This window comes from Coloeus monedula (assembly GCF_965178545.1).
Source record: "Coloeus monedula genome assembly, chromosome: 3".
NCBI classification, from domain to species: Eukaryota; Metazoa; Chordata; class Aves; order Passeriformes; family Corvidae; genus Coloeus; species Coloeus monedula.
The window spans coordinates 18,078,057-18,101,969 of record NC_138783.1 but is presented as its reverse complement, the minus strand read 5'-3'; the positions used below and the strand labels follow the sequence as shown (position 1 = coordinate 18,101,969).

The following is a 23,913-nucleotide window of genomic DNA, read 5'->3' as shown; positions in this document are numbered from 1 at the left end:
TCGACACATGAATGTACAATATTCAGTTCCTCAGTGAAAACGATCTGCAGCTCACAGAATCAGATACCTTGTTTTAATGTTAAAGTGGCTCATGTAAATTACATGTTGCCAAAAACCACTCCCTATTCAAAATTATATGATTGATTTGTATCAAAATAACAAAGTCTTAACCATAGGTATTCAGACAGCTGTGTCTTTTTACATGAATGTAAATATTCATTAGAATGTCCAATAGCTTCCCAGGAAGATTAGTGATATTTTACTCCAGGGGTAGCTAAAAAAATAAATTGTTGAAAGCAAAAAAAAAAAAGCAAGAATAATTGTCACAGGAATTGGATAGAATTATTCCTGATGTAGTTATTGGGGAATAACTCCATTCCTTCCTCTTTCAGCAATCACCTCCTGAACAGTACATTAGTCTGAGTACAATGTCATGTGTGATTTCACAGAGCTTGACATCAGCTTCTTGTTTCTACTAATTGCCAGCACCATATGATGGGATGCATTCACTTAAATTACAAACCTATTGGAAGTGATTCTTAGCTCAACCTATCAACAACATAGTCACAGAAGAAGTCACTTGAATTGTCAATATTTTACTTTCTACATATCTGCATTTGTCCAGCTATAAAGAAATTATATTTGTCATTTATTAAATCACCTCAAGTAACCAGATGAAGTTTGCTGGAATGAACAAATATAATATCAGGAAAACACCAATGACTTTGAGGTGTATGCTATTATTATTTTAGTGTTTGTATTCTATGAATAAAAGTATTTTCTTATTATAAGTTTTATACTCACAATTGCTATAAGCCAAGGAGATCAGAGTCCTAGCTAGCTAGTTGTCTTAACTAAAATTCTTTCACTAAGCTTTTGGTTTCTGCTTTTCTGTCCTCATTACAACAAAGATCTTCAGATTTGAAGTAATAAAATGCCGTGCATTCCCATGGACAAAACCAGAGCTTAAAAAAGCTCAGAAAAGATTTTGCACAGTTCACGTCAGACAAACTTGTACAGGCTCACGTTGCAACAGAAGACAAGGATCAGAAATTCCTAGCAGCTTGTACGTATGCATTCACTGAAGTTGTCTGTAATTTTCGAGTGATATTGGCACAATGTTGCACAGGCACAGAAGAAACCATGAGCAGTTTACAAAAATCTTGTTTACTAGGAGTCTGAGAAGACAAAAGCAAGCAAAGACAATGAGAAGCCTGCATGCAGGTTCCAAAGCTATTTCAGTCATGGAAATGCAAACATGGGTCAGTCATGTTTTTCAGTAAGATGTAATGAAGTGACTCAGAGACCGAGTACAAATTAGCATGGTATTACAATGGTGTGGATACTGAAAATGTGAGAATTACATACAAATATTACTAGGTGAAAGAGAAATCTCAAGTTACATCATTATTTGCATAAATAAATGTGAGTATGTACACCATATGCAGACTCCCTCTACCTGACATCTATCTAGTACAGAAAAACATAAGGAGAAATTGTTTTTTCTTATACTCTTATACTTTCTCTTGTGTGTTGGGCCACTTTGTCCTCCCTTCAATCCTGTTTCCTACAGATAGGTGGAAAAGGAGGTTCCATCAAGAAAATCCAGTCACAGTACACTGAATGGTGAACAGAAGTGACTTTCATCTAGCAGACAATTTACCTATGAGGTTTACTTTCTTTAGGTACCAGTTCTGTAACAAACATCATTCAAATGATAATCAGAAAGGGTGGGGGGCGCTGTCTTTTCTTTGACTATATAAAGCTGTCGGACTGCTTCAAAAACATGGTCTGTTATAGGGCTCACATCCTAGATTTTTGATGCTTTGCTTGGCTACCAAATTTATGTCCCCTAGGAGAATTTCAAAGGATGGCACATGCTTCCATGATGCAGGAAACATTGCCAATATTATCACTGCTGCACACTATATAAGCTGCATTGTACATCTCTGGGGTCTCAGTGAATGGCAAGATTATAGAATGTTTTATATAGAGTGCTTGAGTGTGCACTTATATTTCCTACACTTATTCTGAAGTCCTGGACATACCTGTGGTATAACTGATAGTAATGGCAATGTAAATTACAGTCTGGATAGGACTTATTATACTTGAGGCAGAGATCATGTTTAGTACTGATGTGGCTCCAGAGTTATATCAATTTGGTTTCAGAGGTCTGAACATCCAGAGTAACTCTAATACTGAAAGTCTAGTGACTACAATGGCTTTTTTTTTGCACAAGAATTGCAAAAGGAACATAAACTGTACTCTTGAAGTGCAATTCTTTCTCTAATACATATGAGTATTAAGCAGGAGTAGACACTGAATTTCATTTTTCAAACTGGTCATTTTGTAATTTTGCCACACATTTCTTCATAATGAGAAACACAAATAAGACTCAGTTTTTACAGAGGTATTCACCATAATATTTATGACTAGAATACTTTCTTATTTTCACTTAGCATCCCTGTGTGGCAGATTGCAGTTCTTTACCATCATTACCCTGAACAGTAAGAAGTATTTTAAAAAATGTTTCTATTTAAAGTGAATATCACTTAGACAATAAAGATTTTTACCTGTTATATGTGAGAAGTAATGACCCAAATGGAAATAATGAAAACAAGCATTTGTGGGTGATGAACATAACATTTTAATGCACCTTGTCAAGATACTGATTTAGCTTGAACTCTGGAGGGTCTACAGCATCTTTTTATACATCAGTATTCTCTATGTTTTTTAATTGGCCTATCTTTTAGGTTCCTGAGTAAGCAGTGACCATAAGTAGTAACAGGATAAAACATGTTAGAGCACATTTAGGTAATTATAAGATGTTCAGCCAAGACATCTTTCTGAGACAGTATTTAATTAACTCTATCATGGCAACAGGAGATCATCTCTGCTTAACTTGCTATGTTTTCCAGACAAGCTTATCCAAAGAAATCAAGCTTCTGGTCATTAATAATCATAGAAGTGCTTAATGAATAAGTTACACTTATAAATTTCAATATTCTGGTCAAACCCTATTTTAGAAAAATATGTTTCCATTAACTCCTCTCAAATTTTCCATTGGGGTATTAATTTTCACTCCTTTAAAATATTTCAGCCATGGTACCCCTTCCAAACACCCCCACCTTCACTTGTTTAAGTTGACATCATAATTTTGAAGAAGTCTTGTGATCCTGTGAAACATCACCATGTTTGATTGTAGCTTGGTAATATTTCTTAATTATTATTTTGCTTCCTGTTATTTATTTTGGTAGGTAGTTTTGCTTCTTCAACAGAAAGTATCTGCACTCTATCAAAATATCAAGACATATCATTGGCCATCTCAATATTAATCTTATTTGTGGTAAAAGGGTGAAAATGTTTCCTCTGGAAAGTACAGAAAAGATGTTAAAACAGCCAGTGGAGTCAGTTGACACTGAACCGCTATTGTTTGATATGGGTAAGAAATTTTCATAAAAACCTGACAAGTCTTACATGGCTCAGGTTCAGAAGATAAACTCAGTGTCATGACTGAAGTTTTAGTGCATGGCACTAAGCTGGAAAAGAAATCAGTAGGAGGTCAATAAAAAATTACTTTGATTGTATGTCAGTGTGCATAGGTCTCCAAAATGTTAATCTCTCCCAAACTTTATCCTTCAGTGGAACTAAAGGGTTTGTCATGTGGATTAAAAATGTAATAGTATATTTTGCAAATTACTTCCTTACTGGGGTGCCAGAAAACAGAGAAAATACCATCCAGATTTCCCATTTGAGATGGATGCCTCTGAAGGGAGAAGTCTTACAGTGGAAAATGGGTTTGTAGCACCATTTTTTATAATTAGTCAAGGGTAAATCTCAGAAAAGAGTGCTTTCAGACGTGAACTCGTGCATGTGTATGCTTATGTCCTCATACACATGGAGAGAAGAGTAACAGCACACAACATTATACCAACATCCAAACGAGCTCCTGTGTCCTTTAGAGCCTGACACCCCTGAATATGTGTCACACTAAAAGAGGCATATACTAGGCCTGCATATGTATAGTTATGCTTGGGATTCATGTCAGAAAAAACCTCAGTATGGAAAGAAGGCTGATGGAACTAGAGCCTCCAAGGTTTCAACACAGGCTCTTCCTCACTTCTTGTGTATGCCATGAAATTGTTGCTCTCAATATTTTTCCTGTATGCTAATAGTGTTTGTGTTCTTATGGGATAGTAAAAAATAAGAAAAAATCTGACAGGAATAAGACAACTTCAGATAAGCAGAAATAAGTAAGGAGATCCAGAACTTCCAAAAGGTAGAGCTACTGTATTGCTTGTGCATGTGGGAAAACAGGAGTTGCTTCTGGCAATTAGTGGAGTACTCCACTAAGGAGTGGATCAAAGATTCAGCACTGGGACACAGATGGCAAGAAATTCTGCACCTTCCCTTCTGCAGCTGTTCTGAGTCTGGGCTGGTTACAGCATGCTGCCAACAACTGGCATTACAGCACAGCAGACAATGCACGGACCCAGCAGTGACGAGAGAGGGCTGTAACAGGTAGTCAGACAGGGTGCAGCATCTCTTCCCTTTGTCCTGTAAACTGCAGCCCATTTCTGGTTAAAGGATGCCCACACACTTTTCAATTTCCTTTTCATGCCTGTGCAGAGGACACTGAGGTTGTCTCCAGTCACATAAAGTCTACTCAGGTGCAAACTTCACATTTAAATGACTTGCACAAATTATGATGAATATATTCATAAGACTTCCCTTTCCCTAATTTACTTGTCTATCATGCCAATGTCTGCACCTCAGCTAGTTAGTTCTGGTTTTCTAATTGTTCAAAGTTAGAAGCAGACACTTTTAAAGGTATGTTCATCTACTTTATTGTCCACTTTAGGATGAGATGCACTGCACCACAAAGATGTGTTTTTGTCTACACCATCTTTGAAGGAAATCCAGAATGGAAATAATAAACTTACTTTTCATCAGATTAATCCCTCTATGTTTTTCAAGTCAAAGAACACCTTGTAAAAGACAGGTCCTCTAGGTGTCCACAGGTTCATCCTGAGGCTCAGTCTTTATGTACAATCCATGTGACAGTTTAATCACCTTAGCTGAGTTTTCCCTATCCTGATGTAAAATTTTTATTCTGGAGGGTTATGCCAGGAGAAGGGGGGCACTCCTTGTTAAATTACTAAACTTTTAAAGAAGTTCTCAATTGTTACATGACTTCCACAAAGCCATGTAATATACCTTCAAGGGAGGCTGCTGTAACCATCTGACAGGCAATTAGCCATAAACTGCGGCTGCATTGCCAAGCACCTTTACAAGCTTTCCTAGTGGCAGCTGGATGTGCTATAGAGATGCAGTCCATGGGTGGGCAAGTGCAGTTTCCCTAGCTCTGTGCTGTGCTTCTCTCCAGGAAGAAGAATCTGTCTCAGCCATTCAGAGGCTGAAACTAGATCTGTTGTGTTGCTGGGGCTCCATCCAGTAATTACCCTGAGGATTATGTTTAAAGCCTTCAGCTGACTTTGGAAATGGTCTGGAGCCAAAAGGAGGAGAGTGGCATGAACCTCTCTTCTGCAAATGTCCGAAGCTAGTCAGCAGAAGGTGCTACACTTTACAATGCATGAATTTGTCATCTTCACCTACAGCTGCAAATTCTGTGAATTATAGTTACTCTACATGAAGGCAAACAATATAGGAATCATTGTTCTATTTTTTTAATTACTCCCATGAATTTTTGCTCATATAAAATATCAGAAAGTTACACATTTGCACCTACATGGGTATTTTAATATCATTAGTTGTCTATTCTGAATGAATCTGATTAACTTTCAGCTGAATTTTCCATAGAGAGCAACAAAGTTTTTTTGTTAGCAGGAGAGTTGGTTTTGAATGCTCACATTCCTGTTTGGAGTGATCTATGGGTAGTCTGGAATCCTATAACAGGGAGGATTTTGTAGAAAATAGCTGGCTGCCTGATAGAGTCAAGAAGTAGCTGCTGCAGCAGTAAATCTCTGCCATAGTTTAGCATAAAGGCAAATCTAAGTGTGGAAACAGAGCCTTGCATTTTAGAAGTGTATATGAGAAATGAAAGTGTCATAGGTGACAAAAAATGGCTATTTCACCTGGGAAGGGATATATATAAAATCAAAACGTGCCATGAAATTGGATTCTATGATGCATTTCAAAATAAGGGAAAAACCAGCAGATTAATGTGGTTTGTACATTTTCAGCAGTCCTGCAGTCACCTTGTACTTAACATTGGCTATCAAATGATGGCAGAATCAAACTCAGTAAATATTTATTTAGCTCTAAGGTATTAAGACTAATCCCTTCAGTTTTCCCCTCTGTTGTTCTTTCACACAAATGTAAAAAAGTTGGCACATGCAAACTTTAATTCACTAGTGGTAAGCTAAGGGGATATAGAGCCATTTTAACTTACAGAGGTACTTGCATAAGCAGTTACAAAATCACTACAGTGTTGCTGTAATATAGGAAAAAAGGTTTAAACTTTGTAGTGTGGTGGCTCTTAACTGACTGGTGGATCACAGGTCTTGTGTACAAAGGCCTGAACCCCATCATTTCATGAGGAGAATTTTGTACTGAGGATTTCTGAGCTGCACCCAGGAGCTGACAGATGCTTGGTGGGGTTTTACTGGATCAGCTTTACATCAGTTCAGAAAAAAATAAGTGAAAGAACATGGTCCAAATCCTTTTTGTCTTTTGCATCAGCTCAGCTCTTTTAATAGTTAACACTTGTACACTCTGGAATTGTGCCATGTGTCTTAACTCTTCTCTGCCCATTTTATGAGCCCTGCGTGTTCCACTTCCATGCCAAAGCTCTGAAGTTGGTGTCTGGTGTGTTCCAAACACGTCTTCCAGATATCCACTTCTGAGTGCCTGTGGCTGTCCCATTCTGCTTCTTCAGCAGATCTCTAAGACTTCAGGAAATAAAGCATGCCTCCCCTTATATCTGTCTATGCAGGATGGCCTTAAGTCTGTTTTTCAATGAATTATGTGGGCTCTTGATGAGCTTCTTAGCATGGCAGGTTTTTTCTTCAAAGCTGCCTGGTCATACCCTGTACATCTTTCAAAGGACAGTTTGAATTAAGCCAGGACTATTTGCAGTCCTGGCCTCATTCCTTGCTCTAACATACTTCGGTTCTGAGGACCTGGTTAGTCTGGTCATACATTCACCCATGGTCTAGCCACCTTTAGTCCATCATGTTACCTGTGAACATTGAAAAAACAAATTAATTGCATTGTCACACATTTATGAGGTGGTTTTTTCTTCCAAAATATAATTGGGTCTAAATTGATGTGCATACATTGGGTTATTGACACCTACAATTATTACTAATATAGCAGAGCAAATCATGATTCTATTTAGTTCAATAATTTCAATAAAAATATAGAAAAAATCTTCTACATTGAAACAGAAATTGACTTATTCTGTGTATTCTACATTGAAACAGAAATGGACTTATTCTGCCTTTTGTTCTCAGATTATGTACCTCTAATTATTTTGTCTTTAAAAAATATAGACCACTTGCCAATAAAAAAATGTTGTTTGAAAGAAGAAACCCAAAATGATTCATTAAAATATGTCAAAATAAGCAGTTGGTGATTTTAAAATGAAACATTTCAGATCTTTTTACACTGCTTCCATATTTTTCAGCTGTAATTATTTGCCAAATTACATTCATTGGTGTGAACAATTTCGGTCATTTTAAAACTGTACTTTCAGTGACTTTCACAGTAATTGAAAAAAAAAATTACCTCTCCCTGCTGTTATAACAATAAAGGATGTAAAAATATTCTCTGCAAAATGGAGCAGGAACAATAGACATAGTCATAACAGCTGAATAAGAAACAATATTTCTGTTTCATGAAAGTAATCCAGTAGGCATTTTCAAACCTGTCTGCATTTAACAGTTGTGAGTTGTCTATAGCTATATCTAAAAGCTTTCTAGCACCTCATGTAAAACAATTTTTCATCTCCCAGGCTAAGGTTCCTCTCTTGCCTAAGTTACAGTCTGCATTTGAGTCTCAAATACATATCCCTGCATAAGTACTTTAGTGACTTCTTTCTTTATCAGGGCCCACGCTGTCTTCTCTGTCTACTGAAGATGTTTAACGTAGTAAGTATGATTTGGTAAATAGGGGTTTACATGTTTCAGATAACTTTTAGTCCTGGAGATTCTGACTGTCACCAGAAATTCCAGCCTTTTTGGAAATAGTATATACTCCCTTGTAAGAAAATCTGATTTCAATTCACCTACATTTTCTGAATATAAGAAGTGGTTTTGGTGTAATTTCCCAACTCACTGTAATCAAGTCAGATCAGCACTTCTGTACTTGCTAAGGTTGACACACACACTGAATTCTACATGTGCCAGAGACGTTGTCTTGGTCATATCAGGCATAAAAAATAAAGCACAGGATCAGGTTACTCATAAGACAAGTTGCATCTAACACACCTATTTAGATAAATATATTTATACACAGGTAGAAAGATGCAACATATGAGAATGATGACTGGATTGCAACTATAATTCTATTTTGCTTAGAACACAAGAAATGTTCCTCTGGTAACATATAACTAGAAAACCATAAATTACTGTCTGTCTTCTACCTCTGTGACCTTAACTTTTAAAAGACATACTTATGTATTACTGGTCAGGGACATATAAATATTTAATGGCATAGAGCTCTGCTCAAAACACACCAAAATTAAGAACTCCAGCATTTTTTTCTCCTGGAAAGGAGTTGCACAGTACATAATTTATCCTATTTTCCACACATACGGGGGAGGGCACAATGTCTTCTGTTTATTGACTGAACAGTGCACCAAAATCACCTTTTTGGCCAGAGTTCTAACACCCCAGTTCTCATGCTGGGTTCACATCCTTACAAGTGAAGTTATTGATTAGTGCCTCAGTTGTTTTCTCTCCTCATGGGTCCCTTATGGGTACAAGTTACTCCTGATTAGACACAGAGGAAAATTTTTCACAAAGAGAATAATCAGCCACTGCAATCCTGCCAGGGAATCCCCAACACTGGACACTTTAAAGATTCAGCTGGGCCATCTTTTCCACACCATGCTTTTGCCAGAAAAGATTGGACCATATGATCCTTGATGTCCTTTCCAAGCTGGAATTCTATGATTCTATGAATCTCATTTCTAAGATTATTAATAAGAATATTATCAATCATAATACAAGTCAGTCTGACTTTGGAGAAACTTTTTTATTCATTTGCCTTTCTGAGAACTTACTTGATGGAGGGGCCTCACGGGAAATTAAAGTGATACAACCAACAAACAATGCAGCTAAAGATGGCTGTCAGGGTTTAGACTGAGTATTTTAGATCAGAGTCAGACAGGAATCCTTGGAAATTTGATGACAATCGTCTATACATTTTGTGCTATCAAAATATGAAACTCTTCTGTCCTGGTGAAAATGTGCTTGGTTTCTCATTGAATATGGTTTTGGGGGCTGTTGGCATTTATGCTTGAACACCGCCTCTCCCCAACAAGATCTGTTAGAATCATTCCGTTACTGATATAACCACAACTATTTATGTAGTTTATTTAAACCCCATGCTAATAAAAGCATTGCACCATTATACAGCTCATGACAAGCCATCCGTTTCTGATACGTTCAAAAGAGTCAGACTTGAGGTGTCAGGGGTTCAGGATGACCAGGACTATCTGTTACTTCTCTGTACTTCCCACTTTATTTACTGTGAGTTTCACTCAATTGATTGCCAGCAGAGGAAGAACATAACTGATTAAAAATAAAGAATTGCTAGAAGTAACATAAAATAATAATTGCAGTTTGAAATGGGTAAGTTAAATATCCAGCCCACTCAAGCCTAGTGGCACTAGTCTATAGTGGAACATGCAATCTTCCCTGAAAACGCAGTTCATGAACCGGATGCTGCCCTTCCTGAACCACATGAAATCATTTACACAACAGAACTGTAAATATTAAAAGTTTTTGTGATCATATAATCACAAACAGGTAAAAGATAAACTATCAGAAAAAACCCCATGAAATCCCATGCCCTGCAAAGCCATGAGGTAATGGCTTTTCTCAGATTTGTCATTCTAGATGTCTCTGCCCATGGCAGGGGGATTGGAACTAGATGATCTGTAAGATTTTTTACAACTCAAACCTTTCTGTAATTCTATGATCCCATGGTTCTGTGATTCCGTGATTCGATGATAGCAGGGCTGACAGCTCTCATTGCCCCAAAAATGAATACGGCCACCATCGTGGTGTTTCACAATCAAGTAACTTCAGGAGAAAAATCTGAAAAACAGGATTTGTCAGGTTGGCATCGTTTTTCATGCTCATCAAACTGTTTAGAGAGCTTAGCCGAAGTAAAAAGTGAAACAGCATAGCAGCTGGTGCAAAAAAGATTCTTAAACATTTGATAGACGACGTACGTGAGAGAAAGCATTGCTCTGGCTGGGAGAGGGAGAATTGCAACAAAGACCCCAATTTATTTTTGCCATTCTGCCCATTATACCTAGGATTACAGCAGAAAACAAAGAAATAATGGCGTTATTCCTTTCAAGTGCAAAGCATGACTGACTGCATTTCATTCTGCTCCATCCCTTCCGCAGATTAAAGTCCAAGAGTGACGACTATGTTTTCACATCAAAATATAGATACATAAATAAATCACTAAATAAAACTGATCATCTGCTGCAGGACAGATGTTAACTAAACACTTGTGGTGTAGAAGTGAAATTGATGTTAAAAACATTTGCAAATAACTCTGTGACTGGAAAACATCAAAAACCAAGAGATTCATATTAAATGTTGGTACTTTTCTCTAATTCAGATGTATGAAAAAAAGAGACACCATATGCTCAGGGGTGGGAACAGGGTGGATATACCAAAGTGACATTATATAGAAATTATAATAAAATCACTGTTGAAGAATTGATCCCATATGACATGCTGTTGAATGTGCTTGGATGTAAAGGAACTGAGAAAACATAGATAATTAAATATATAATTAGGCCTTAAAACTTGCTGCTGAAGGTTACTATTGAGGATGCAACTAATTTTATGAGGCATTAGTAGGTGTGAGTTTGTGGGCAGGAGAAATATGTTTTACAGCCTGTATTTCTCAAGGTATTTACATCTACATGTCACTTAGAGCGAGTTCTCTTTTAATAGGGTTCTTCTCATTCCTAAAGTCACATATGACTGTGTTTTACCAGACAAGCCTCTATTCCTTCTTGATCATGTCTGATAAAGGATGACATTTGAAGAATGTCAGGTGTTTCAGTTACTATACACCTCATATAGAATATTCCTTTAAACTGATATATTTCATGTAAGTTGAAAAAAGGACTTTTGTATTTCTGTTACAGGATGGGCTGATTTGGATTATTTAATCCTTTCTGAGTGGATTGCTATAAATGAAGGGAAAAAAAGCTCAGGCCTTGTGAACACTTAAATAAGGTGTAGTTGTACCCTTACTCCACCCTCCACCCCCACCAGCTAAAATATTACAAATCCAAACCTCATTTTTGCAGAATCTGAAAACATTTGTGAATTTGGGACAGCTTCCAGAAACTTGCAGAATGTCTCATTCTGGAGGACTGCAACAAAGAAACAGTAAATATTTCTGAAATGAAACACTGATACTTCACATTTAAATTATGCTTTTGTTTAAAAACTGATCTAATTTGGAGGGGTCAGAAATGTGCATAAAAGCCAAAAAATTGAGCAATTTTTTTTTTGGCACAACTGAAATTACACTTTTCCCTGGATGACCAAAGAAAAAATCCACTATTATGTGCTCTTAACCTAAACAGATTTTGTCCTTGTTACATAACAATTTTGATCAGGAGATGATTTCTAGGTAAAACAGTTAGATAATTGAAATTCAGGTGTAGTTATTATCAATAAAGGCACTTTTTTTTCCTTACAGGTATAAGGCTTTTTGCTTCTTCATAAATGCAGCTTTCTCTTGTATATGGGAATAGTTGAAGAGGTGCAAGATATTTAAGTAGATAAGACTTCAGCCTCAGTCATACCTTCATGTGCACCAGTGTTGCTTGTCTCTTGGTGTAAAGACACACCTTGGGATGGATCTCAGGTTAAAGCAGAGCTTTTGAGGCTTTCAGTGTGCTTCTAACAGTGTCTATTAAAAAGACGTGTAGAAATTAAGAACTTGTTGTGCACAGAGAATTGCTTTTAAAGTTTTATAAGGTTCCTTCAGTTTTTTTTTTTCTCAAAGGATCAAAAAGCTTGTAGGTGCATTCTGGGCTACCTTTTTCAGGCTGAAAGTAGAAGGGGGAATTCAGAATTCAATTACATATGTAAAAGTGTAAAAGTAAAGTCTAAAAGCTGTCTAAAATTAATATGCACTCCTCTTTGCCACTCAAAATTTTAAAATACTTGATCTGTGAGATAAAATGTGCTCAAAAATCATTCAGAGACTGAAACCTTCATTTAGTTTCAGGACAAGACCAATTTTTAGCAATACTCAAAAAAGGCAGAATAGAAAATGCAATGTACACAGGCTTCATAACAGTAGAAACCTACAGGAAAACAATGTGAGCTTTTATGACTGAACCATGCTATGTTTCAATCTTATGCTGGTTTTTGAATTCACAGAAGTTAAGATGGTTTCAAGTATCAAACATGGATGTAAGCAGCAGGAATACAGCATGTTACTGCAGTTACCTTGTGACTTTACCTTGATGCATCTTTCATACAGCACATCTCCAAGCTGTATCCATAAGGCACAGGCAGGCATAACCTTTGGGTTCATGCACTCCACTCATCACACTGTGGAAAACCTGCTGCATTTAGCTATCAACCCACAGAGGAAAAGATGAGGGAAAAGAAGAAAAACAAAGTTTACACCATTTTTAGTAGTTAACGTCTTGCCAAGATGTGCTCATTTCTAAGGATAAGAATAAGCACTCTCAAGGAAAATGAAAAGACTAAGGGAGGAGCAGTTGAGAAGATGAAGAGAGTAAGTCTAAGAAGAAAAAAGAGCAAGCTCCTCCAGGGAATTCTAAACCTGCTTCTACTCCCATAATTAAGTGAAGCTAGTGTAACAGCACAGATACTAAAAATGAATAAATGTTCGCATTAAAATGAATGTTAAAACTGCCTTTTCCTTTTTCTTGAATCAGGAACTAACCTCCTGCTGGGGCTGAGATCATGTCAGTGAATTGGCATAATGAAAATATCATTGCAAAATGTAGGTATGCACTATAAAATTGTGAGCTCATTGAGAGATATATTTCTTTTTTTGGAAGTCATATTTCTTCTTTTTGACACTGTAGAAAAGAAGACTGATTTTGGTTATCTTTAGTTGTGAGAGAAACCTCTGTGAAGACAGCAATAATCCTTTTACAGAGCTGGACCAGGACCATCTTGGAGAATCATCCCTCCTCCACACTATACCACGCAGGGGCTGGATGAAGCGGCAGGTCAGTGTCTCTCCCTGGTGCAGGGAAGTCAGCCAGACTGTGGAGGTGTGCCTGGAGGCGTGTTTGGCCGCTGGAGAGACCAGTGCCAAGAGCAGAGAACTGCAGTATAGGGATGTCCAACTGGCACCAAGCAGACTGGCAACACCCTCAGCTTCTGGGTAATAGTTTTGGCCAGGGAGCAGCCCCAGGGTGAGTGACACCATTTAGTGCTGCACCAGCTACTCCCCAGCTATAGACCAGGGTATGGTCCTTTGGGTTTCTTCCCCTCTTTCTAACTTCTAACCACACTCCTGCTTTTAAAATGTCATAGTACCATAACAAGCCCTCACTCGCTCATTCTCTCTTTTTCCTCTCTTCTCCACCCATTCCCTTCACTTTTCTCTTTCTTGCCTTCTTGTGCTCTTTCTGGTCATCTTGGGTACCTAATGCTTGTGCCTAGAAAGGCTGTAGTTTTAGAAAAAGGTATGCAAATTGTGCATCTGTCCAAACAGACACGTATGAATCAAGGATGCTTTGTATTTATTAGTATAAAATATCACACTTCAATAAAAGTATAAACAAATAGTTAAAGAGGAAGAAAGAAAGGCAAGAAAACAAGCATACAGAAGGAGAGCAAGAGACTACAGTAAAGGGAAGCAGAGCAGAAAGAAAACAGGGAAGCATTGTCTTGCAAATATGAGTCTGAGAGGAATCCTGAAGTTTTCTGTTCTCTTTGTCAATGAGGTAAGTGGAGAGAGATCTAATTGGAAAGTCTACCATTTCCTCACCTATTATTTTCTGTCTGCCAGAAATGCACGAGGAATTTACTTAGTTGGCTGTGAGTTTTAAATCTCTTGGCTGAGACAACAGGAATCACAGTTGCACTGCAGACTGGATGATACGTACTCCTGATCATGGGTATAAAACACAGTGGTGGAGAGTGATTATTGTCAGTAACTGCATTATTCTTTTGTGACAAAAAGCCTGAGGTCTGGAACTTTTCTGAGACACATTGAGAGCTTGACCACTCTGTGAGCAAGAGAACCCATTTTCTAGTTGTACTTTGCAATGCAGAAGGAGTCAGACACTCATATTTCTCCTTAAAGGGATAGTCTTTGATTGAAACAAGATTTAAGTATGTCATCTTTAATAGGATTGGCAAATAGATTTTAAAAATAGCATATACCATGCAACTGTATGTATGTTATTCTTGGCTAAGCTTGTTTACAATTGGAATCAAAATATTATGATAGATATTTTATGAGATGACAACGCAGATTGTTTTTCATTATACTGTATGCAAAGAGTGGGAAACATGAGAATAATCCAGTCTTACAATATATTCCTAATTTTAATCATTTCTTGATAATAGTCATGGTTATAAAGCATCCTTCCCCCAAAAATTCCTAAGAGTATCCAACAGTATTAAAAACATACTCTACCAGTGGTAAGCCAAACTGTGTGCTGTGGGGCGTTGCCTGAGCCCTTCCCAAACACATCCATGGATGATCAGAGCAAGGAGTCCACCACTGGGTCAGGAAATGCATGCATATAAATATGCAGACCATGTCCTTTGGTCTTGCTGGCACCATTGTCAGTCATGCCTGCTGCACAGCCTTCAGAAATGCTTTTCCATCGTTTTCTAGACAAGGAATTGGACAGGCACCTTTCTCTACACAGCACAGAAAATGGTCCCTCAGGCAGCAGTTTTGCTGAGGCACACCCAGAGACACAATTACTCTGACTTCAGCTGGAGGGACGATGCAGACGCACAACCACCTGTTAGCAAATTGCAGAAACTCCGTGCAATAACAAGCTAAATATCTCACCCAGCTGGAAGCACATGAAAAAGAGGCGGGTTTTGTTTGGGGTTGGTTTGGTGTGGTTTTATTTGAAAGGGTCATAACGGGTGGTGGTGTGCAAGGATCGCCAGGGAGGCCCTGTCCCATCCATTGGAATGGAGGCGAGAGCGTTGAGAAAAGCACATTGTTCTGCCACAAATCTATTTGCCCATTCCCACTGAAGTGAATAGCCCTTCATTCCAGCGGGAATTTGTGCCGTCACTTCAAATGTTATGCACATAAGTTAATTTCACACTGCTTCAGGACTTTGTTTTCAAACTACCAAAAGGGTTAAGAACTGAAAAGGAAACGCTTGCCAAACTCCCCAGTCTAAACCAAGGGTGAGGGATTTTTTTTTTGCAGGGGGGGAAGGGCAGGTGGATGGACAATGGCCAGAAAGTGAGGGAAATAGGGACTGGAAATAAAGTACAGTCTTTTGTATTTCTACAGCTCAAAGATGCTTTTGAAGAGGACTGCTGCCAACCATGGAAAACCATCTTTTTATGGAAAAAATATGCCAGTAACAATGGATTTACAAGAACTGAGCCAGTGTGTCCTATATGCATTTATTCCATATTATGCAAGATTAATTGTTTGGAGCATCATGCCTTCAGGAGTGTTCTAAGCATCAGGGAGCCAAATTTAGACTTGATATCATGAAGTCAAATTTCCTTTTGTACCACAAAGTCCCCAGGATGCCTGATTACAACAGTGCTGAATCTGGCACTGGAAGATGTTACCTACAGACTGGGCACAGTTCTGCTTAAATATGACAAATTGCATTTGCTTCCTTAGCCTGCATGAATCGATGTACATAATTTGGTGCTAGACCTTCAAAACATTTTATTTTAAACAGACTTAATGTTTTTTGCTGTTTTGAAATGAGAAGGAATAAAAATATTATAGCAGATGGCAATTTGAATATAGTTGTCACAAATAGGATTTTAAGGTTGCACTCTCAATTACACTATGGCCCCATTATACTTCCTACCCATCCTAAGAATGCCTTAAACTTGGTGTAAATGTAATTATGAAATGTAATTTGTTTCGACTGCTAACTATAAAATGGGATTTATCTGTATGGGACTCGTCTATACAGGGAAATGGAGTAATTACACCCAATTAATACATCTACCTGGGATGTTACATCAGCAAAGCCATAGCAGTATAAATTATTCTGCTACAATTATGCTCATTAGTTTTCCTGTGTAAAAAGGCTCTTATCATAAATAAAAATGGGTCTCTAATGATTAATTCAGTATTATATTTATCCAGGTTTATTGGCATGGAGGAATATATTGGTTACCATGGAATCAAAAGGCAGAGTCTAACAGCAGAGTAAAGGACCAGGCATCAAAAGTATCTGCAGAGTGAGAAAACCTCTTTTAAACAGAAAGGTTTGCCATATGAACCTATCTGTGAACCTTTGGACAGCATCCTGTGTATCACCTGAGCGACCCCACAGCTCTACTGCAAATTGGAACGAGAACAGCTTTGCACTACCTGAAAATTAGACTGGCAAAATTACATTGATTTCATAAAACTTTAGGCCCTTTCAGTTATGTTGGTTTTCAGAGCAAAATGTTGAGGAATGTCCAACATCCGTCATAGCCAGCAATTTGCTTGTAGTAACTCTTCGCCTGAATTCTGTTTTGTTTCAGTTACAAAGTAATGAGGCCAGTTAATTGGCAAACAGTGTGGCTGAAGACAGAATGAACATACTGTTGTAAGCATCTGATAAACTTAGCCATGTGTATCCTTGAGAGAAACTGCTCATGTCCACTGTTGAAAGAAATCATCAAATATTACACCGTTTTGGGGAATATGAGGTGCTTACATGGAACCCATTCGCCATGGACGTTTCAGCAGCAAGTATTTTTAGCTATTCAGTATTTTCCTTGAGGTTTTGCAGGATAGTGCATCAAAAATGAAAAAAACACACCTAGATTGTAAAGGGGCAAGACTCTCAAACCAATTCTTTTAAGGTTCTGTATTTTGCTGTTGAAAATCTCATTTGGGGATACATCCATTGACGTTGTACCCACCAAACTGACGATCAGCACCGAGATGCAGCAAAGGAACTGCACTTCTTACAAAAGTCACCTTTAGTTTTGTGACCTTGTTACAGACTGCTCTAATTCTGAGACGCCCTTAGCTGGACTCCTGGGACCTAGGGCAAAGGCACGAATTCCCTCTTCACCTCGAGCGGCCACTTTGCTCTGACAGTACTCGGGAGCATTGGTCTCCGCCCGCGGCTGGGGCACCATCGCTCCCTGCGGAGCAGCTCTGCCCTCGTCTGTGACAGCCTTTCCCAGAGCAAAGTTATGTGCTGTGCCACAGCCAAGAATCCCTGCAGGCATTAGCGTTACAGAAACGCTGCCTGCTGCCCCCGGACCCCTGCAGGCCCCTCTGCGCGGGCTGCACACGGCCGTATTTGGTATTCCTCAGTGAGCGCTGCACAGGGCTCGCTCTGCTCCCAGATGGTTTCAGACCCTCGGATCCGGCCACCTCTCGCGGGCTGGGGATGGAGTCCGCACCGCCTCGTAGCCGTGCGCTCCACGCTCCCCGTGCGCCGCCCCGCTGCCCGCACAAGCCCCGTTGGGGAGGTGCTGCGGGAACGGGGCCCCTGCCCGGCCGCTCGCTGCCCGGCTCACACTGCGCGTCCCGCACGGGGCTTCGCCAAGGGCAGCGTAAGCGACGCGAGGACAACGCCGGGAAAGTTTACTGTCGGCAAAACCACGGGGCACGGGCTGCGCGCCCGCGGCCAGCGGCCCCAGCGCAGGGTTCCAGCCCAGCGGGCAGCCGCTCCCACCGAGAGGAACCGGCCTTACCCCCCCGCGGAGGTCCGGGTGCGGCCACGGCCGGATCTCCCGGCTCCCGGGAATGCCCGCACCCAGCGCCCGGCAGAAACGGCTGCGGTCGGTCCCTCGCCGCTACCCGGGGCTCCCCGCCCGGGACGAGCGCTGCCGGCCGGACCCCAGCCCACGGGACAGTGGCCGCCCAGGCCATCCCGGCCCGGCGGCGGCAGGGAGCGGGGGCGGCAGGAGCCGGAGGGGCGGCGGCGGGAGCGGAGCGCAAGTGCCGAGTCCGGCCGAGTGCCCCCGACCGCGCTCGGGGCGGTGGCGAGAGGGACGGGGCGGGGCGGGACGTACCAACAGCCCCCCGGGGGAGGACACCGTGGCGCCCCCTCCCACCAGCCTCCCACGGCGCTGATGCCAACGGGAACCCCCCGATGTGCGGGGCGCGTCTGCGAGTCCCACAGAGCGGGCCGGGAAAGACGGGGGCGAGGCGACTCGCCACGGGGCGGGGGGGAGGTGGTGGGGGTCGCGGTGGAGGCGCACGACACAGGCGTCCCTCCTTCCCCCGGATCCCCCTCCCTGCGGCGGGTGGTGCAGCCCGCTCTGAGAGGGCGGGAGCGGCGCGCCCCGCCCCGTTCAGTGACACAGGCATCGTGTGGGGAGGCGCCGGCGGCGCGGGCAGCGGGACCGGGACCGGGCGGGACTGACCGGGCGTCGTAGCGGCGGCGACTGCGAGCTGAGCCCGGAGCATGGCAGGGGCTGGAGCCGCTGTGGAGGCTGCTGCTGGTTTCCCCCCTTCGCCGCCTCCTCCCTCCCGCCGGGAACTTTTCCTAGCGGCTGGTGGCGGTGCCTCCCCCCGGTGGTGGCAGCGGCGGCGGCGGCTGCTACGTTCGGCGGTGCCTCCCGGGCCGGGGCTGGGGCTGCTGGGGCTGGTTTTCTCTCGTTTCTGCTGCAGTAAGTGGAACTTTTCTCCTTGGCGGACGGGCGAGGGGGCGGGTGGAGGAAGAGGAGGAGAGAAACCCGAGCCCCGGCAGCGCTGGGGGACGCGGCCGAGTTGAGGGAAACTTTGTGTGGCGCCCGGCGGCGGGGAGGGGTGGCGGGGGCTGCCGGCCGCCCTGCGCTGGGGGAACCGGGAGGGACGTGGCCGGGATGGCGCAGAAGGGGGGGATATGAGGCGGGGTCCAAGCTCGAGCCCTCACCGCGGAGACCCACAGGCGCTTTTCTCCCGGGAACGCCCGCTGCGGCCGCCGCCGGGAGAGCGGGTGTCCCGGGAGGCCAAGTTTCCCTGGCGGTCGGGCTGGTGTGACCGCGGCCCGGGTGGGGCAGCAGTGTAAGTTTATTCGCCGTGGCTGGGGCTTCCCCCCGGCGGACGGCAGGTTATCCGCTGTAATTCCCGTCCTAAGCGGCGGGATTTCGCTTGTTTGCGGGAATTTACGGGTTTTTCCCCCCCTTCTCCTTTCCCATCCTGTGGGAAGGACAGAAGGATCTTGGTGTTACCCTGGTGCGCCTCGGGGGAGGACTAGTGCGCACTTTGCCTCTGGCGATGTGGGCTCGTGTCATTGTTCCCTCTCACTGAGAGTGAAACCCGTGCTAGTTTCGGTGTTGGGTCGCTCGCCGCTGCTGCCGAGGTGGGATTGTTTGCTTGCTCTACATCACCCGCATCCTGAGCAGCTGCTGCCGGGGGCACTGCGGTGCGGGGCCCCGCCGGGCTTGGCGTGACCACTTCTGGCAGGAAAATGCCATCACCGACACCCCCTTCCCGTTCATCTTCCTGTGGGGAACAAACAAGCGACGTAGCAGTTGGAAACTGAGCAGGAATTTATTTATTTATTTGTGTTGTACTGCATGCGGTGTAGTGTGCGTAGTGTCATTTTTTTACAGCAGTGGAAGATGAGAGGGGATAAAAGTAGACTTGGACAAGAGCAAATCGAAAACCATCATCCTGCCGTTGTATTCCCAACGCAGTAATGAATAGTTGGCAAGGATATTTTTATTATAGGAGACGCTGTGTCCCTTCCCTCTTTAATGAAGGAGGAACAAGTTAGAGGAGGTAGTCTCTGGAGGTTCATGTGATAAAAATACCCAGGAACGAGCAAGCCATGCCACCGTAAAACACTTGTGTAGTATCTGAGAAATGCTTTCTCAGGGAGGGAGTTGAGGCGCTGCTGCTGTAGGATTGTGCTCGTGTATGTAATAGTCTCCCCCCTCTGGCAATGATGTAGCTTTCAAAAAAGATGATTGTTACTAAGTTTGTAAATATTGAGAAGGCATCACATTTCAAACTTTAAGGCTTGAATACTTAGTTTTCATATAGTTGGCAAACTTTTTGCACTAGTACTTTTCTCCCTTTCCTTTGTTCAGGGTTATTTCTGCTCTCTTGCAATTAGAAGAGTGAAGCTGCAGACTTGACATAACCTTGACAAGCTATTTTTACATCTAAATGTGAAGATAATAGTAACAATGAAGTTAAGAGCATCCGTGCCTAGTGTCATACAGCGACTCAACCATTTTAGTCTTGATGAGTGTAATTCGGATGCCAGTCTTCCCGGTTTCTTTTTTTTTGCATATGTGAACTTGACTGATAACACTTCAGAACATCCGCCAGAAGTGGCAATGTTGTGTTGAAATAATTTTGTTCTTCAAGCACAAAGTTTTGAAGTGTAATCTCTGGATAAAAGCGAAAACTTAAAAAACCGCTAATGACTTCTGGACTTGGAGGTTATCAGCAGGGCAAGGGGTTTTTTGTCAGTATCTTAGGTTTTAGTTTTCTTTTCACCTTGAAATTTCCCACAGTTGTCTTCAGTATCTCTGTAACTGTAACATGTGACTATGAAGGAAAAATATTATTGCTGTGGCTTTTAAGAGTTCTCCTAAATATATTTTGAGCATGTTTACATGTTGATGGAACCCAAAACTTATTTTTGGTTGCCTTTTGTCCTACTACTCAGACAATTCTGATAATGCTAGCAGAAGGAAGATTTGAAAATGGTACCACAAAAAAATCCAAACCCTAGTAGAATAAAGTCACTACAAGACCAAATCAATTTTTATCCAGTCATTTCAATTGACAGTTAGAAACAATGATTTATTTGAGCTGTAATTCCTCAGAGAAATATTGCCAAAAATATCTTAACACTCACACCAAAAAACTGAATGGGGGAAGAGAAAATGTATCAGGACTCTGAAATAACAGCAACTTTTCTATTTTTGAGTAAAAATAGACCTGCTTTAATAAATGCTGCTGCTTTTTTGACGGCAAGACTGTTGGATTCAGGTTGTATGTACAGGTGCTTCTTCCACTTCTCAGTCAAACAGTGCACAAGACAGTAAAGTGCATACTAAAGGTACATGATTGAACTAGGTGCTAGATCAAACTACATCCTTGAAGTAGGAGAGATGTATAGCATCCATAGGAAGCATCATCATAATCTTTAATTTATGAAGTAACTTATTTTGCATTGCAGCAGATATTTTTCAGCTAGGCTGTAAATGAGGACCTGTGTGCTACTAAGTAACAAAGTCCTCCTAATTCCAGTGCCTCGTTAGTTTGCACACAGTGAAAAGTTCTTTGCAAAGTTTTTTTTGATGTAAGTATGAATTAAAAATTAGCAAAACTGTAAAGTGATGTGAATAGAAAGATGTACAAGATGCATTTTTCAGGTATTTTGCTGAAGAAATAATTATTTTTTTTCAATTTGAAGTGCTGGTTATGTTAAGCTTCTCAGTAAGGCTAGAAAAAGAAGTGTACATATGTCTTCTAAGATCCCAGTGATTTTTTTTTTTTTCTTAAAGCAGCCTGGAATTCAGAACTCCAGACTAGTAGTAGAGCTGGAAGGATTTGATTATAAAGATGTAGATAATATAGGTGTGCAGTGTACCATATACAAAAATTTTAAAAAAAAAAAAAAAAAAGAAAATTCCCAAGTAATTATCGATCAGAACAAGCTGACTATAAACCTTTTTGCTCATTTTTTGGGTTAAGTCATGGGAAATTAGAATGTCAAGCAAAGCAGATTACTGACTTGGAAATGGGAAGGTGTAGTAGAGTGTTCAGAAAGACAACAGAATGTGTTTTTTCCTTGTTGTATGTTAAATGTAATGATAATAGTTTAGAAATCCATGTCTAAATATGCTTTTTTTTTTTTTTGAAAACAATATGGAAATAAATGCACATTTGAACAGGTGTTCAGTGAAGCAATATCATAGCAGTGAAAGAAGGAATGGGAATGCTATAAAGGTATTTGAAAAGTTGGAATGAAATAGTGGTGAACCATGTAGTAGGCTGGGTGGTGTATGAAACTGCTGTGTGAAGAAACAGAGCAGGTGCACTGGTAGGAACAACAGATAGGAGAGTTTAAATCTGGATTGTTTGATAATTAGCAAAAATTTTTAAAAATCTGCCAGAAGTTTGTCCTGCCTGTACTTGAGGATAACTTGTTGGAATATAAGGTGTGATCTTTTGAAAGAATTTTTAGCTCTGTTTCGTTGTGGTAGGTCTGTCGTTTTCAATGTTACTGTTACACTGTGATGCTTCTGGCGTGCAAGAACTCCCATATATATGGAAATGAAGTACAGTGTTATTTGAGTTAAGATCTGAACACTTGGAGTATCATAAAAGAGTTGTAGTGATTTAGCCACTTGTGCTACATAAAAGTTGAACAGTTACTTGATTTAAACAGTGTTTCTCTCTTGCCTTTCTAACTTAATTTTATGTCACGGAATATGAATGTTATTTGACAGTGAACAAGAGGTGGCTCTATCAGGATTTTCTTTTTGCGAGATTAGAGAGAGAAATATGGTCAAATCTAGGTTGTTTTCTTTTTGATCCCTTTTATGTAGTATTGCTGGCAGGACGATATTGAGAAACAAAGGACTGTTCTGTAGCAGAAGAAGCAAAAATGTGTTGCCTTTATAGAGCACCTGTACCAGCTGATTACCGTTCAGGTGCTGGTAGTAGAGCTTTTAAGGTAGGCACAATGAGATGTAAATTGCATCTGATGTGAGAAGGGAAAAGGAGTTGGGAGTGTGTTGCTTCAGAAAGCAGTGTGTCGGTCTGGTGAGTGTAGCATTTGTGGAGTTCAAAGGAAAAAGAAGTTGGAAACTCTAGAATCAAAAGTCCGAATTTCAATTTGTAGAAACAAAATCCAGAGTAAATGAAATTAGGGTAAGAGAAATAAAAAACCTGGTACACAGAAGATAATCTTGTTAAGTGCCAGCTACCTGCAGTGTTGTTGGTAACTGTTGTCTTTTTTTAGTGTTGATTTGGTTATCTGTTGAAAAGCAATAAGCTTTCATCTGGTGTCACAGCAGCCTGTTGCTGTGGAGGTGGCCTGCTCTGCTGTTCTGTGGCTGAATTCAGCTTTGTCCAAACAGCTCTTTATCAGAAGGTACGGCTGCAGACTGGTTGGATACGTCTGCAAAGAAGTGAGAGTGCTGAGATTGTGTTGTCTGCTTGCTCTGGAGCCCCCATACACTGCCTCTTAAAGGTGGCTGTGTGATGACAGATTACTTTGCTCTAGCACTATTTGTATTTGTACTTCCTATTTCCAGCTTTGAACGAATGTGTTGTATTGAATGAGGATTATTGGAACTTTGGTTGTTTGGTTGGTTGTTTCTTTTACCCTGATGACTTCTGTTCTGAGTGGTATGTGGATTGTAATGCAGAAGTTTCTGTCAGGAATTTTCTAAGGCACCTGATAGTTGGAACTGAGTGACCAGGTTTGCTAAGTGAAAAATAGGTATAGGTGCAATTATTTAATTATTATTATTTTGTTATGCCCCATGTTGTGTTGTGTTGTCATTTAGAGGTGGAGGTATGTATGGTCTATAAAGGTACCTTTAACCAAAACTCTTC

General features: G+C 41.0%; 1 protein-coding gene across 2 annotated transcripts in view; it reads left to right on the top strand.

Moving 5' to 3' along the window:
• Positions 1 to 18,736: 18,736 nt before the first annotated feature.
• Positions 18,737 to 23,913, top strand: part of NECTIN3 (nectin cell adhesion molecule 3) — a 61,797-nt gene continuing 56,620 nt past the window's right edge. For both annotated transcript variants that reach the window (XM_082277336.1, XM_082277335.1), the window contains exon 1: positions 18,737 to 19,013. In XM_082277336.1, coding sequence (XP_082133462.1) covers positions 18,809 to 19,013 — 205 coding nt within the window. In that variant the 5' untranslated portion in view covers positions 18,737 to 18,808. The remainder of the gene's footprint in view (positions 19,014 to 23,913) is intronic.